The sequence below is a fragment of the Bombus vancouverensis genome, chromosome 8 (assembly GCF_051014615.1).
Source record: "Bombus vancouverensis nearcticus chromosome 8, iyBomVanc1_principal, whole genome shotgun sequence".
Taxonomy (NCBI): Eukaryota; Metazoa; Arthropoda; class Insecta; order Hymenoptera; family Apidae; genus Bombus; species Bombus vancouverensis.
The window spans coordinates 8,996,693-9,012,079 of record NC_134918.1 but is presented as its reverse complement, the minus strand read 5'-3'; the positions used below and the strand labels follow the sequence as shown (position 1 = coordinate 9,012,079).

General features: G+C 43.2%; 1 protein-coding gene across 2 annotated transcripts in view; it reads right to left on the bottom strand.

Annotated features, from left to right (window-relative positions):
- LOC117162770 (protein pangolin, isoforms A/H/I/S) overlaps window positions 1-15,387 on the bottom strand; it is a 283,283-nt gene that overhangs the window by 244,923 nt on the left and 22,973 nt on the right. For both annotated transcript variants that reach the window (XM_076620447.1, XM_076620448.1), the window contains exon 3: window positions 1,900-2,003. In XM_076620447.1, coding sequence (XP_076476562.1) covers window positions 1,900-2,003 — 104 coding nt within the window. The remainder of the gene's footprint in view (window positions 1-1,899; window positions 2,004-15,387) is intronic.

Genomic DNA, 15,387 nt, shown 5'->3' with positions numbered 1-15,387 from the left:
GGACAAGGGGGTGGAGAGGGCAGGCTCTCTCGATTTTAGCCGGCTTTTTTAACCCGTCCCCGACAACGAGCGTCGACATCCGTGTGGCACACCTATAGCGTGTCTCGTTTCCCCCTTTTCCGATTTCACGCCGATCCTCGTTAAATCGCTATTGTCACGTACTTTCGATGTAAATCATTCGCGAAACAAGTTCTCTCGAGCACGACCGATTTCCCGTGTCCGATAAACCGAGCCAAGTACAAAGTGACGAAAGCTCCTACAATGACGTGCAAAAATCTTCGTTCTCGTAGATTTCCTTACTTTTCTTCTATCGTTACATAGAACTTTTCTATTTGAATATTATCATATTATTATTATTGGAAAGTTTCTGTTATCGAATGAGACGATAATTTGAATAATCCTTCAAGAATACGTAAACATTACCGAATCGTATTAAATTTAAAGACTGTAGAAGAAACGCGTAATAAATGTCCGCCTGTCACATGGATTAATTGATTAATCTTATATCTTGAAAGTTATATCTGTATTTCAATTCGAGAGTATGTATATATTCTACCACATTTTAGCACGTTTTACTACGTTGACCTTTTACAAAATGCCGTTTACTTTAGAAGTTACATCCTATATAGTTTATCGTATTGTCTGTTATCCAAAAGCGTTACACCCATAAAACCAATAGAGTCTCACTTTTCAATCGCAATCGTATTCAAATATTCTCTTTTAATCGGTAAATAACAGGATTCAATAAATAGACGATAAATAGCTTTCATTCTGAAATCTTCATTCGTAAACTTGCATCTCGATACAAACTAAATCACACTCTAATCAAGTAAAATGTATCCTAGTCTTTCTGTATGACACAAGAAAAACATTCAGATTCGCCAAATAACGCGCATACAATCAAGTTGGTAAAAATCAAAATTGGTTCTCGATAATCCGTCGCGTTGCTTATAATTCAATATTCGTTAAAATTCCTGAAATCCTCGCTCACGGAAGAAAAATCTTTCCGAGCGAATAGCTCTCGACGCCACTGTACGCAAAACACAGTTGACGCACACACGATTTTAACGCGGAACGAATTCCATTCGCGTAATCGCTAATGCAGCTAATTGCGCGCGGCTGACACGATGCGATACCCTTTTACTTTCCCTTAGATATTTGCGGCACTAACGCGGCTCTTTCCTCTCGGAGAGCAGAGATAAACTAATGGAGAACGCGCGCATTGAACCGCGCCGCGAGTTTCTCTGGAGCGTAAAAAGAAGTCACCAGAATGTTCTCCCGTTTGGTTACGATTAATCGTTTTAAAGACGTCGCGGAAAGAGAAACAATCCTAAGCGCCGTTTCCAGGCGGCACTTTATCATCGAGACCGAGCAGACGCGCGAACGTTCGCTCGTAAATAAATCGTGAATCCAATTTGTGGCCGCCATAAATCAATACGAGAATCATGATTCTCAAAGGGCACGGAGAACGCTTCGAACTTCGACTGTCTGACGAACCGAGACCGGCGACGCGTTCGAGTTCTTCGCGATTAAAATCTTTAATTGCCTTGAAAACGTCTGTTTTCCGATCCAAGAAAATAATCCACGAAGCCATTAAGTCCGATGCGGAAGAGCAACGCTATACGACATCTTTGTAATTTCTTAACGGTGATGCTGTGCAACTTTTTTATTTGTATTTGTGTTTTGTTTCATCGAAACGTTCACATTCGTCGATTTTAATCGTCACGAACGAAATTATTGGACATGTAAACTATCGAATAATTCCCGAAGGTATCGTATAGGGAAAGTCAGGTGTTTCGAAATTGTGGTCGTGTCTTGTACGGACCGACACTTTGTCCTTGAGCTCTTTTCTCCAACAGGTAAAACGATACGAGAAACAATAAAATGATGAACACTCACCATAGACACAGGAATGGGTCCTCCGGCGCCATTGGGGTAGGGGTACGGCGAGACGAGGTAGCCCATGTTGAACGACGAGGTATGTGGCGTCGGATCCACCTTACCTGTTTCACAAATCAAGAGAAAAACAACAGGTGAGCAAGACAGCTTGAATATTATTAAGAATTATCAAGAAACAGATCTCAAACGTGCATTCGTTGACCAGAATTATTCTTAATCCTTCGAAGGTTGACTTTTTCCTTCGAACTACTAGTTTCGGAGAAAAAATATTTCGAGCGCTTGATTTTTAAATATTCGTTCATCTATACTCGTTCGTTTTTCATTTTCTTTTATCTTGCGAATTCATTCGTTCGAACCTTAGATCCGAAGACCTGATTCTTAAACAGCCTACGCAAGCAACAGCTATTTTCGATTTAATTTCGACAAAAATAAAACAAAGTGTTAATTGCTCGGATTGTATATTTCGCCTCATTTTTATCTGTAATATGATAACGGAACGTCGTAGCTGCGGTTAAATTAAAAACGCGTTAAAAGGCGAGACACTGCGCTACAGGCGTGAAAAACCCAACGAGCCAACGACGTTTATCTTTCCACGCTTATCCGGCGTAAATAGTCTCCGAATAATTACATCCTCTGATTTTTCCTTGCCAATTAAACGCAGCTACTCGCACGCAACTTACACGCACGATTCCAGGCATTCCTCTAACCATCTTCCGCTGGTACGTCTACATTAAACCAGTTCCATTTAATGGACTTAATTCGCGCTCATCTAGTAGATGCCACCTCGACAAGTCGTTCGAGGGACACCGAAACGATGCGTAACGCGACATTCGCCCCTAGCGCAGTTTACAATTCTGCCCTAGAAATCAACCGGTAGTCTGGGCCCTTTAAGCACAGTTCGAAAATGGATCACGATACCGGAGAAACCTTTCGAGTTTATCCGTTCCGCGAAACTGGATCGCGGCGAGCAACAAGAATCCGTCGGCGAGCGACGGAGGACTCTCCTCGCCAAGTGATACCGATCGTCTCTTTGGTCCCGGGGCCTCTCTTCTCCCGATCCGTTGAAGGCGTATCCTGTCCCGCTCGAGAAGCCAACAGACACGGTCCCCGTTCTGCGAAACTCGATCGTTTCGAGAGGTAGAAACCTGCTTTCAGGATTCCAACTGATAACTATCGTCCTTTCTTCTCTTCTTTTCTGCTCTCTCGATCTGTTGCTCGTAGTCGCGCACAAGGGCTGGATGGTGAAATCAGGATCGCATCCCCTCGGGTCTAAGATCGTTATCAGAGGCGAGCGACGAGTATCTTTAGGTGATCGGCAACGCCATTATTTTATGGAGAGAAAGTATCACCCGTCGGTGGTTAGGGCTACGCGGTAGCGGCCGCTATTAAGTCGGCCACGATGGATCGCGAACGCCGCCATAAACCTCTCGCCGCCGATGGAGTAATATAACAACCGGAGCCATAAAGAACGGTTGGAAGATTCGCGGCCGAAAAATCCTGACAACGAGCTCTGGACATGCTGTACGGTGCGAGTATCGGCGACGATAACAGCCAAATGATCTCGGTGATCGACGTAACTACCTGAGTATTATCCTTCCGCGACACCCGATCCGCGATCGAGTAAGGAAACATAACGTATAACTTGCGAAGGTTGGATGGAAGGTGAGAAATAAGATATTGATATGAGATCAGTTCTACATTGGTAGGCTTATTAGTATGTGTGTATGTATTTACGTAGTATATTAATGCGATTAGTTGGATAATATGTAAGAACAATTGCCCAGATAAACGCTACCCTTGTTATGATAGATCTGTTCACGTGTAGTTGGGATTTATTGATTTTCCTCGTTATCGATGATTTCTTATTCAAACAATACATGTTCATATGACTTTATTTAATCAAATATCAGATATAATTAGAATATGACTATAACTAAAATTTCTTCATTTATGAACTACCTACTTTTTAAGATTAAAAATTATGTCATATTTATAATCGCAAAAATTAAAATCGACCGACCCGAAACCAATGTAATTTTATTCGCCAATCCTGTTGTTATTAGAAATAAAGCGAAGAAACAAAGTTTGGTTAATAGATAAACCGCTCATTTAGTAACTTTGAGACATCCTGTATGTCAATATCAAAACCATCGAAGTACGGACGCTCGTTTTACGACGGAGATTCATAGTCGCGAATTTTGACCCAAGTCACGGAGCTCGAGTCTAGCCCGGCATGGCGACCGAACGATTTAATATGTTCTGGCAGTACGCAGCGCGATGCTTCGTCTCGCGTTCTCTGGAAAAGGTCAATGGTCCCGCGTGCTCGAGGGACGATCGAGATCATCTCTCCGCGGGCCTCGAACGAAGAATTAACTCTTTCATGGTCGTCGCGAGTCTCGCCGCGTGCGTTTCACGCGGCTGCTGCAACCGCTCCTTGCCGAAGTATTAATTAACCGCGTGGTTCTCGGCCGCGCGACTGATTTATCGCCGTTTACCGCTAGCCATCCGGTCGCATTGCTCTCGTTGCGAATTGTCGCGACGCCGTTACGACCCATTTTCACGGGCGTCGATGAGAAATCGACTACGAGGGAACATCTACTCGCGCTGTAATTTCCGATTCATGGCTAATCTTCCTAGAACTGATGGCCCTTGTGAAGGCTACTATGTATTAGTTAATAGAGGCACGGTCTACGATGATTCACAGAGTCACAGCAGATCGTGGATGCTATAATATATTTCTCTGCGGAAATGAATTCTTTCCTCCTTGTTTTGCAATGATCGGAAATAAACGTGAAAAATTAATATTTAATCACTCTCAAGACGTTATATGAATCGCTCCATATATCTATGTTCCTGCATTTACGTTCCCTAGCTCGAGTAAATTGTTGAGCGAATCGACAGTTGAATCATGGGAATACGAGAAGATATGGTATAGTAACAAATTAAGTAAATTACAACTGCAATATGTATGTAAGTACATGATCGTCCGCGTATCTAGTAATAATTTGTGAAAAACCAGGAGTACTATTCCATTTATCTGACATACTTAATATGTGCATATATAATGTATTGCAGCTATAAAAATGACATCTCAGCGTATAATAATAAAGTATCGTTTAATTTCATCGAATCGCAGTGTAATATACAGAAGAGCAAAACAACAAACCGCGTACACGAGCGGTTAAGATGAAGGAAAAGGAAAAAGACACAGCCTGAACTTATTAAGACGCGAACAGGCGCGAAGACCGTGCCGCATCGGCGCAATTCACACGGACTGCGGACGATTAAATTGTCAGCTACGCGGCTCTATAAATAACGCGACACGCAGCCACTCGACTGGCTCACGCACGCGACATACCGGCCGCGAGGAATCGCGTCGAAGGATCCTCGTTTTACCGCCGCGCGATGAAAATCGTATTTCGTTCCGTGCTGATCGCCAACGGAGCAAATAGACTTCGCTTTTAACGAAAGTTTTATCCGAACCGTGGCTCCGAGAGTCGCGATAAAATTGTCGCTAAATCTTCCGCGAATTTGTCCCGGTTTACTCGTGCGTCGTAAAGCTTCCGTTTTATTGGAACACGCTTCCTGCGCAGAGTGAATCGCGGCCGCCATTTTGGAGGCTGATAAATCGGAACAGCTGAGGACAACTGTTGAACGAGAGTGGCGACGATTCTTCGAATTCTTTGGAAAAATTTCAGAATATATCCCGATTATCATATACCATTGGTGATCCTGTTAATACTTTGCGCTTGAAACACGAGATGTTGGCAGCGTTAAGATGGCTATTCCGTTGCATGTGAATGTATTTAGGGATGAACATGTTCCTTATCGAAGTGATATTTCTTACGACATTTACACTTTTAGAAATAAATTTATTAGAACTAATTATTATTCGTACGACATCAGTTTAAGACACAATTTCAGTTTAAGTACAACGAAATCAGTTTAAGTACAATTTCTAACCACACAATAACGAAATAAAAAATGTGGGGTGGTTTATTATACGTGTTGGTTGGTTTGTTAAAGAGACGAGTGAGGAATTCGTAATTGTCAGTTACTTTAAAATCACTTTAAGTACAAGTACAGAGGGAGTGTATACCGTTCGTAATCGTCGCTCGCTCAATGCTACTGTTCAGCTCTACGCTCGCTATTCGACTGTCTGACTCGCTAGAATAATTGTCCCAGAGAGCACCTTAGTCTATTTGTATCGGCTGGTGTTATTATAAAAGGTTCAAATGTAACTTGACAATTACAAATAAGGACGATAATATTTTGTCCGGAGTTCGTTTACCTTTGAACCTACCAAGGCACAATAATACGAATCTCTTCCGATTCAAATCTTCCGTTGGCTCATGTGCCGCTGCAAATGTGTTCGTTGTTTCGGTAAAGAATCGTACGTACACGTATACGGCCATAGAAACCATTATCGAGCAAAAAATTATATATCGCCAAAATTTTCGAGAAAATAAAAATCGCTAACAACTAAGCATCAACGCGTGATTCGATGAATTTATGAAATATTCTATACCAGATTTATTACGGGAAATATCCAGCTTGGCGAGAAAATCCAGCGTGAAGCGGACGCTCATGTATTAATACCAAATTGATTTTATTTTACGGAGTTTTTACAGCAAAAATTAAACGGATACCTCCCGCTTGCTGACTACGCGAAAATAATTCGAAACTATAAAATATCAACAAGATTCGTACGCTTGAATTTTTCTCTAACCACGAGGCTTGAAAAATTCACCACTGGATAGATAAAAAGATAGACTTTCGAAGCTGTAAACTGGAAAATAACTCGAAATTATAAAATATCAACGAGATCCACATTCTCAAATTTTTATATTACCGGGAAGGTTGAAAAATTCTTACTCGACAGGAAAAGAGATAGATTCGTTCTCTGTGCTCGCGACTGCGAGTTCCGCTCGTCTCTTTCCGAATGCATATCCTGAGTGCACATGTGCGCCACACTCCTCGCGCCAAAGTTTATTGCCAGCCCGTCCCCCACAACCCCCCTGGTTCCCGCCACATCCTTTCCATCACGATCAGCGATGCCTCCTCCACCACGCTCGTCCTACTGCGTTCCATCGGCCTTCCATACTGCACCGACTCTCCAACACTTCGTGATCGTGTTCTCTCGCTCTCGCTCCTTTTAAGCCTACTGCCTCCTCGTTCCTCTCCCGCGGCTTTGTTTACCTCGCAGTCTTGTTGGAATAATACTTCGGCTCGGTAATTATAGATGAACCGGCGCTACGCGACCCCGTCGTCCACCAAAGTTCCTCTTCGGACGATTAAAGTATGGAGCATTGAAAATTTTCAGCGAACACGTGAGAAATGGATGCGGAAGAAGAATTGTTTGGCCACTGGAAGAGTGGTTTGATTGATTTCGAAGAAAAATAGAATATCGATATTCCATTCTGGAAGAAATTAGACTTTTTACAGCGTGCAGGGAAGTATTCCTTTATGTTTGATGTTTAATTTTTTATAGCGTGCTTTCGTTTCGAAAAATCTGAAGATATTCTGAGATTGATATTACCATTGTTGTTACATTGTACAAGCAGTTAATAAGAAAACGGTGGAAGGTTCTTCGCACAAAAATAAAAATTTGGGAGGAAAGAAATTGAAGAAGGAAATTTCGCTTGCGTCTTTAATCGCTCAAGTGTGCGTACGAAAACTTATACGAAGCTACAGCGATCGAACTTGGGATGTTCGTGAAAATACTGACACAGTTTACAAATTGCACGACATTCTTTAGAAGAAGGACGAAGACAAGAAACGGCAAAATATGAGAGGCGAAGGAGAACAAAATAAATTAATATGAAAGGTAGGAAGGATAATGTTCTAAATGGAAATAAAAGTTAGAAAAAGAAAACGCACAGGGATACAATTTTTAAAGTACGCGCTTCCATACGGTTGGACCGGTAGCGGTCTGACGTAGAGATCGCGGTGCATTCCCTACAGAGGGGCGATGCACGGGTTCTTAAACAATATCCGCGGGTTTCCCCGCAGAGTAACCCGCGAGTTCTGCATCAACGATCCCTGGAAAGGCGCCATTGCAACAGAGAGGAGGCAAAGAGCGGAAGCCGCGAAGAGATTATTATGGATTCGCATGTTCTGAGTGCCCTCGATTTCGAGCCGAGTGTTCTCGCGGGCATTGTCTGCGCCGGGGATCATTTTCGTTTGATGAAAACGGGAAAAACGATGGGTCGAGCCGTGTCGCTCCGTTCTCTCTATTACAAACGATAAATCTATCCGTTCCCTCGCTTTTTCCCCTCCATACCATTCTCTTTTTTTTCTCTCCTTTTTTTTCTACCTCTACAATTTCGTGACGAGAGGGGCTGCAATGATCATCACGGTGTTCGGTAACGAGGCGCGGGTGGCTGATATAGACTTCGTTTGTACCCGACGATGACTCGACGGATAAAAGAACGAATGTCCCGTGTGTCTCGAAAATATTCGAGCGGAACGACACGCACGAGGTATTCCGAGTTACAGCTCGTCGTGGAATGTCTGAATAGCGAAGTTTGAGAAAATGAATCGTTTGGAACCACGTAGAGAAAATGGAAGAGACATCCATGAGATTCGAAGATAGGATTTCTTATACACTGGATATGCAATTTATTAGAACTCACTCGGAAGACAAACAGCTCGTGCAAATAGATTTTACCAATTTTCCCCATTATCTGTTAGTCTCTGTTCGTAATAGAAATTTACGTTGGAGTAATTGAATTCGACAGACAGAAGTTTAATTAACTCTGCTATATATTTTCGAGTCTATATGAAATGAGAATGTTATATTTCAATAGACATTATTAAAATATAGTTCTAAAATACTTGATTCTAGTATTCAATGTAATTTGATGATCTTTATGAATGGAATATACTAAAAAGAAGATACCTGAAGAGATACAGATACAAAGAAGCGAGAAGAACAGCAGAATTAATCGGCATCGACCAAAATTTCGTTCGAAATTTAGTTCAGATAAGTAGAATTCTATTGTAAGCGTCGGACACGTATCTACGTTTAACGCGAATAAGAAATGCCACGTTAACGGAGAAAAGGAAATGGCGTGAAAGCTCGTAAAGCATTCGGTGGAATTCGAGACTCGAATCGGGGCTGGATTCCGGTTAAAAAGGACACGGGAGCGAAAGAGCGTGCCGTTAATGCCATTATAGGGCAAGCTTGTGTGTACAGCTTGTTGTCGGCTGGTAAATTACTATAATTGTGAAGTTCCGGCGATTTTTAGATTAGCTCTGGTCCATCAACGCTATATGCCTACCTACCGACCTGCCGACACTGCACCGCCACGGCCCGGCGGTTCTCAAATTCATGGCCAGTCGAACTTGCCCATTTTTTTTTTAGACCTCTCTGATACCGAGAATTTGTATCCTAACACGGTCAGAAACATTTAAACGCTAGAATTGTTCTATCGTTATATACCTTTTAGAAATATTCGATTCATCTCCCGAGGACGCGACAATATTTAGTCTTGTATCACAAGTCTGAACGTACACATTTTAATTTCTTTTAAAAAACCAAGTTAAATACTTTTTTTCTTTGATTAAGAATAGCTGTACAATATATGGATAATTCGGTTATTTTACGTTCAATCGCACATTTCTATAATCTATTTGTCGTAACAATACGAAGATAGTGGAAGGGAACTTTCGCTCAAAAGAACAGAAAATCGGCAAGAAACCCGAGGAAATATAAGAAAGACGATATTGTAACTAACAATACGAAGCATCTCCGGAACATTTTCTAAAATTGGCAAGAAATTTTCAAAAAGAAACTCAAGAGAATATTACATCCGTTACGCGTTACGCGAACAACATCGATCTACGAATCAGGATTTTCATTTCCCTCAATACCAACAACTCCGAGGTTCGTGGAGAAACTTTCCGCGGTAGGGAAATTAATTCCGTGAGTCGATTCGTGCCAGGAATACGATTTCGTCTGAGCAGAATTCTCGCAGATTTATCACAGGTTCTTCCGTCTTCCAAGGGGGGGAAATACGATGGTAATAGAGAGAGGAGAAAAAAAAGGAGCCACGGATTACGACGCCCCCTTCACCAGTTTGGAAGCGACGTCCTGAAAGGACTGTACAAATTCCTGTGGAGCCGGCAGGCTAGACCCTATTGACCTGTGTCAATAGAAATCCGTACTTGTGCCTCTCGTCCACGAACGTTTCGTGCCCTCTCAACCCAGGGGGCCTCCTGTTCGATTTGGTAGACGAAGAAGGAAATCGCAGGGAAAAAAGAAACAAGAAGCTAGAGGTAAAAATTTTCGGCACCCGATACTCTATGCAACAAGTGCCTGGTCCTAGCCGCAGATGCCGAATATTTTCGTGGAGCAATTTTCTTGGAGAATTGTCCCGTGAAACCTGTAACACTGCCTCTTACAATTAGTCACGGAGCCCTTGATAAAGGACCATGACGCATTTGGTTACGAGGGAAAAATATGGGGTTTTGGTTATACGAAATGAGATGTTATAGGACTAAATGTTGCGAGAGTTTTTTGTATTCGTTTGTAAAGAGTAAATTATTCTTTAAAATTATCGTTTTTATCGTAAATCTGGCAATCAGAGTTTCTAGAAGAGATTTACTGAACAAAATGGGCTTTGTTATTTCGTTAAGTAAATCGTTAAAGACGATTTATTATTGAAAAAGGTGAGAACCGAGAAGAAAAGAAAGAATCCGCACAATCTCTCAAACAACGCAGTGGGAAGTTACAACCCTCCATTGGAATTGTCCTCGAACAATACATACTGCGTTCAAACTGTGTACCAATCCTAAGTCTCGAATGACCAGCGTACGAACGTACGAACGTAATAAAATAATTACTCAGGAATTTTGTAGAAATAGCGTCCAACTTCCAAAGAAACCAAAGAGACGGTTTTAATTTCATTACCAAGTAAAAGTTTTAGTGAAAGTCCAGAATGTGCTTTGCGTATTCGCGAATCAAGCACGTTTACGAAGAATCGTGGCAAGAATTTTTGCCAAGATATCTGGTGGATCAGAAGGGACGCCCTCGCCTGACGGTGAATGGCTCCAAGAAATCCAGTAGGAGTCAGGTTTCTAGCACAGAAAGGACCGAGCTTTCGGTAAAACGTCGAAATGGGAATGCATGACAGCGTGTAACCTGGTGACCCTCGACGCGGGAGGTCCGTGTACAAGGAATTAGACAGCAAAAGGACGAGAGGGGAGAGAGACTAACTGAAAGGGCACCGAGAAATTTCGTCTCCAGACACACGCCTTTGTGCAACAAGTGCCGTGTCGTAGTCACCGCGTGCTTCTTGACTCTGATGAATTTCCCCGGAAATCTGTGTCCCCCTTTGTCAGTCGAATCACCGGAACCGGACATTTCATGGGGTCTTACTATCGCGTGTAAATACGATAGTATTTACCACGAACCGACGATGAGACACCTAACTGCGACGCGTGATTGGATAGAATTGCGTTTTCCGACTACTTTCAAGTCGCAACGTCTGTAACTTTCGTGACAATCAAGTAACTTACGAGCATTGTATGCGATCTTAAATAAAGCAAAGACACTAAAAACTAAAGGTATTGTATGTCAGAACATAATTGTTGAAAATTTTCAATTAGAAATAATCGTGGCGATCCATAGAATTTCCTTTGCGACGCTCTTGGATGTTCACAGGTTGCAACACGAACGATGGAAGATCGTTCGTGACCGCGGTACGATTTTCGCCGGGATAGGCCTGATTTTCATTAGAGAAAGCTGCGCGATTATTTATCACCGAGGCGAGGACGGAATCTCATTATCGTGCACCGCGGTATTTGCATAATATAAAGGCGGACAGGAGAGAGGGCGAAACTAGTTCTATGGTGTCTGCTGCAATGAAAGACGACGCTCGGAAAAGCGCACGTGCGAGGAGACGTTGGATCATCCGAAGACAACGAAACGGGTTTTCGCCGTGTAAAAGATCAGCAAGTAGGCGCACCCTCGTAATGGGACCCGGAGATTCCTGACAGGCCTCGAGGCCAGACCCACTGTCACGTACACGGGGCCTGCGACGTGCTAGGCTGGTTAGAATCCAAGAGCGACTGCGAGGCCATCGAGCAAACGGACCGATCGAGCCGATCGGAAAGGCTGCTGTACGTCCATTTTAGACGTCCATCGAATTTTAGAAATTTTTTACTTCGTATGTCTGATCGTGTACATGTCACATAGGCTACGAATAGTTCACCGTGGTCGCTAAAAGTATCATAGGATTTTAATTAACCTGTTAATCGGATCATCCCTTAACCAGAAGCTTCAATAATCATGAAACTGTAAGATAACAAAGATAAATCAATTTCAACTAGTGGCGGGTTTTAATTCTTCCAAATATAAACATGATATAACTTGCTTTTAGTAGAAATAAAAGAATGCATTAAAATACACGAGTTATATAACGAGGTAGAAAAATACAAATAATAGTACTGTTCTAACAAAACGAGTAAAAAATCAAAGATCTGTATCCATCTAATTCAAAGACATTCAGATGAAATTCCTTAAAGCAAGAAGAAGTTCGATAAGTTGGAATACGTGGTTTTTAACATAGTACTCCCACAGTCTATCTATCAGAGTCTATCAGGAAACACGAATCCGTGGTATCCCCAAGAAATTACAACAACGCACATTCTCCATTTCCATGGTTCAACCTGGATGAATTTCTCGAATCTAAATATCCGTGTATCCACCGGATCCTCTCTCCAAACATGAATTTTCTGGGACCGAGAAGGATGCAGGTTCTCGAGAATTTTCAACAGTTCTGTCATCGATTCGGGCGAGAGGGAACCGCGTACGAAAACCCGACTTGACCGGAGGTCAATGTGGGCCCAGTCTGAGCCTCGTTGCAATCTACAACGACGAAGAGGGCACCAACGTTGGTGAAAACGAGACGGGATAAAGAGGAAGGAGAAAGAGGAAGAAAGAGAAGGGAGAAAGATCGTCGTTGAAGAGAAGAGAAGAGGGCAGAGGCCTCGAGGCAACAGACCTACTGCCGGGGGCCTCGCCAAGCACATAGGTGGTTTTGACTCGGCACGGTCCTCGGCATGGCAAGACCCGCGCGAAGGAAAGCAACAAAAGAAAGAGAAGACGAGCACACCACGGGACGAACGGAGAGAAACAGAAGGAAAAGAACGAGGAGGAAAGAGCCTGGGTTTGCCTGTTTGACCGCCGCCTGGCTGGCTCTCTCTGCTCTCTCGACTCTGCCATCTTCTGTCTTCTTTACACTCGGAGAGGTCTTTCGCTCTTGGCTCCTCCGGTGGATGTACCTCTCTGTCCCTCTGACTGGCTCGTCTCGTCTCGTAACAAGAGACGGCGCGGACAATGGGTGCCGTGCCAGCGCCTTCGGCCAAGGCTGCTTTGGCCAGTCCGCACAGCTTCGAAACACCATTTACGATTGCCGGAATCACCGAATTCCCGCCGAGTGAGAGCGTCCTCTTCTGCATGCCGGTCCTCTCGCGTCGTCTCGCGCCATCGATCGACCGCAGCGGATTGTACGGATTTTTCGTGGCGCGGAAAATTGCCAATTACGATCATCGTCGATCGCATTGCCGGGTTTCGTTGATTGTGAGAACTGCTTTATTTTCCAAGTTGGTTACCATCAACCACTTGTCTTATAACATTAAGGGAATATCTTAGAAGCCAAACCGATCAACTCCGCTATCTACTAATTTCTTGATCTCAGTACGTAAATTGACGTACGTACGTTGATTTTCACTTACGGTAAAACCTGAACCAAACCATGAATTTCAATTTGAATAAATACCACAAAAATCCCACTTCCCCGGAAACTATTCTGAAAAATATCCAAATTTCGTCCACCGAGACGAACGTCCTGCCCGATACACCAAACGTAAACCTAACTGAAAACTATAAACGCAGTCGCGTGTTCTCCAAAGGGTGTTTCTCCTCCTGAAACCCGACGAAGTCCGCGGCGCGAATTCAAATCTCGTTTACCGGCTCTCGTTTCGCATAGTTTACGAGTATTCCGCGCAAGCAGATCAAGATAGAAGCAGAGTACGAGAGGAACGCGGTAATAACACGAGAAAACATAGCGCGCTCGCTTTCGCGTCCATGGCCGAGGGTTTTACGATGGTAATGGGGCGAGATAAAAACGAGATAACCGGGGGACGCCTTGAGAAGAAAGCGAGAGCGTGACGCGTCTACGATAACGGTTAAAAAAGGAAAGTAACCGGCCGGTTATTGCTCGCCGATGAGTTTTTAATCGACCGCGATCTCTTTCGACAGTCGACCGATCAAAGAAGAAGAGAAGGTCAATAACTTTAGCTTCGCTATTTTTCTTATTTTCCAGTCATCCTTCCGTTTAACTCTTAGAATACGCGACAGTTCAATGGTTAATTCGATTTTCCATTCTTCTCTCTTCTTCCTTATTTGCCAGTGGACGTAGATGATGATACGATATTTAACAATTTGAGTCTTCGAGCATTAAGCGATAAAAGAATAACGTCAAACATTGTGTCTGTAAGCACATTTTCTCTAAATGTACCGTGAAGACATCTAAGAATCTGTCCTTTGTTGCTTACGGCATCTCTGCAATTATACAAATCGAATGCTAAACTAATCGTATCAGCTTCGTCCACCGGAAGAGCGATCTATCTGATCAATTCCTATTATCTTTGAAACATTCGTCGCAACGTATACTATAATAGGGAGTTTGTCCTTCGCTTGTCCACATATGACAATGTACTTTTCCGCTATGTTCCGTAGAAAATAAATAAATAAATAATTTCACCGCGAGTAAAACATAAATGGAGTAAGAAGAACAGAGTCGATCGAAATAGAAAAGGTTTTGTTCGAGATTCATCAGGCATTGAAAACGATGGCGAGCTACACGAATCCGAGATCTTCGTGACAACGTTTAAAACCAGGCCTCGTCGATCACGAGCGTGTGACGAGACTCGCTATCGGCGAGATCCGTGTCATTCGAGCCACAATAAGCTCCATCTGACGGAGCATTTTTTTCGTGGGTTTTTACAGCAGGTAGCAGCACCAAAAAACCAACGTTGTTTTCAAACACGAAATTTTAACAGGGTCAAGCAAAGATTTCTACGGTCCCGATCGCCCAGTTTGTCGCCAAACTGAATCGAACTGTGTTCCCTGTGGGCGTACTATGGCGAAGTACAAAAGGAAGGCAACGAGAAGAAACAAAAAGAGGAGCAAGGGTGGCGAGCACGGTCGTCTTCTGTTTAGTCGAACGATTTTAGTCGACACAGAAATGCGACCAGCGGTAATTTCCAGAAAGAAATAAACTAACCGGAGGAATTCCTCGACTCGTGCACACGCGTGATATTTTCGGTCCGACGACCTTCCGTCCGGAAAGGAGCGATCCTGCCAACATCCGCTGCTCTCAGCGACAGCGGAATCGGATTCTCGACGCGTGGACCACGACACGTTCGGTCGTTCAACGTGTATACGAATTTACGAGCCGGTTCCCGGTAAGCTCGTGA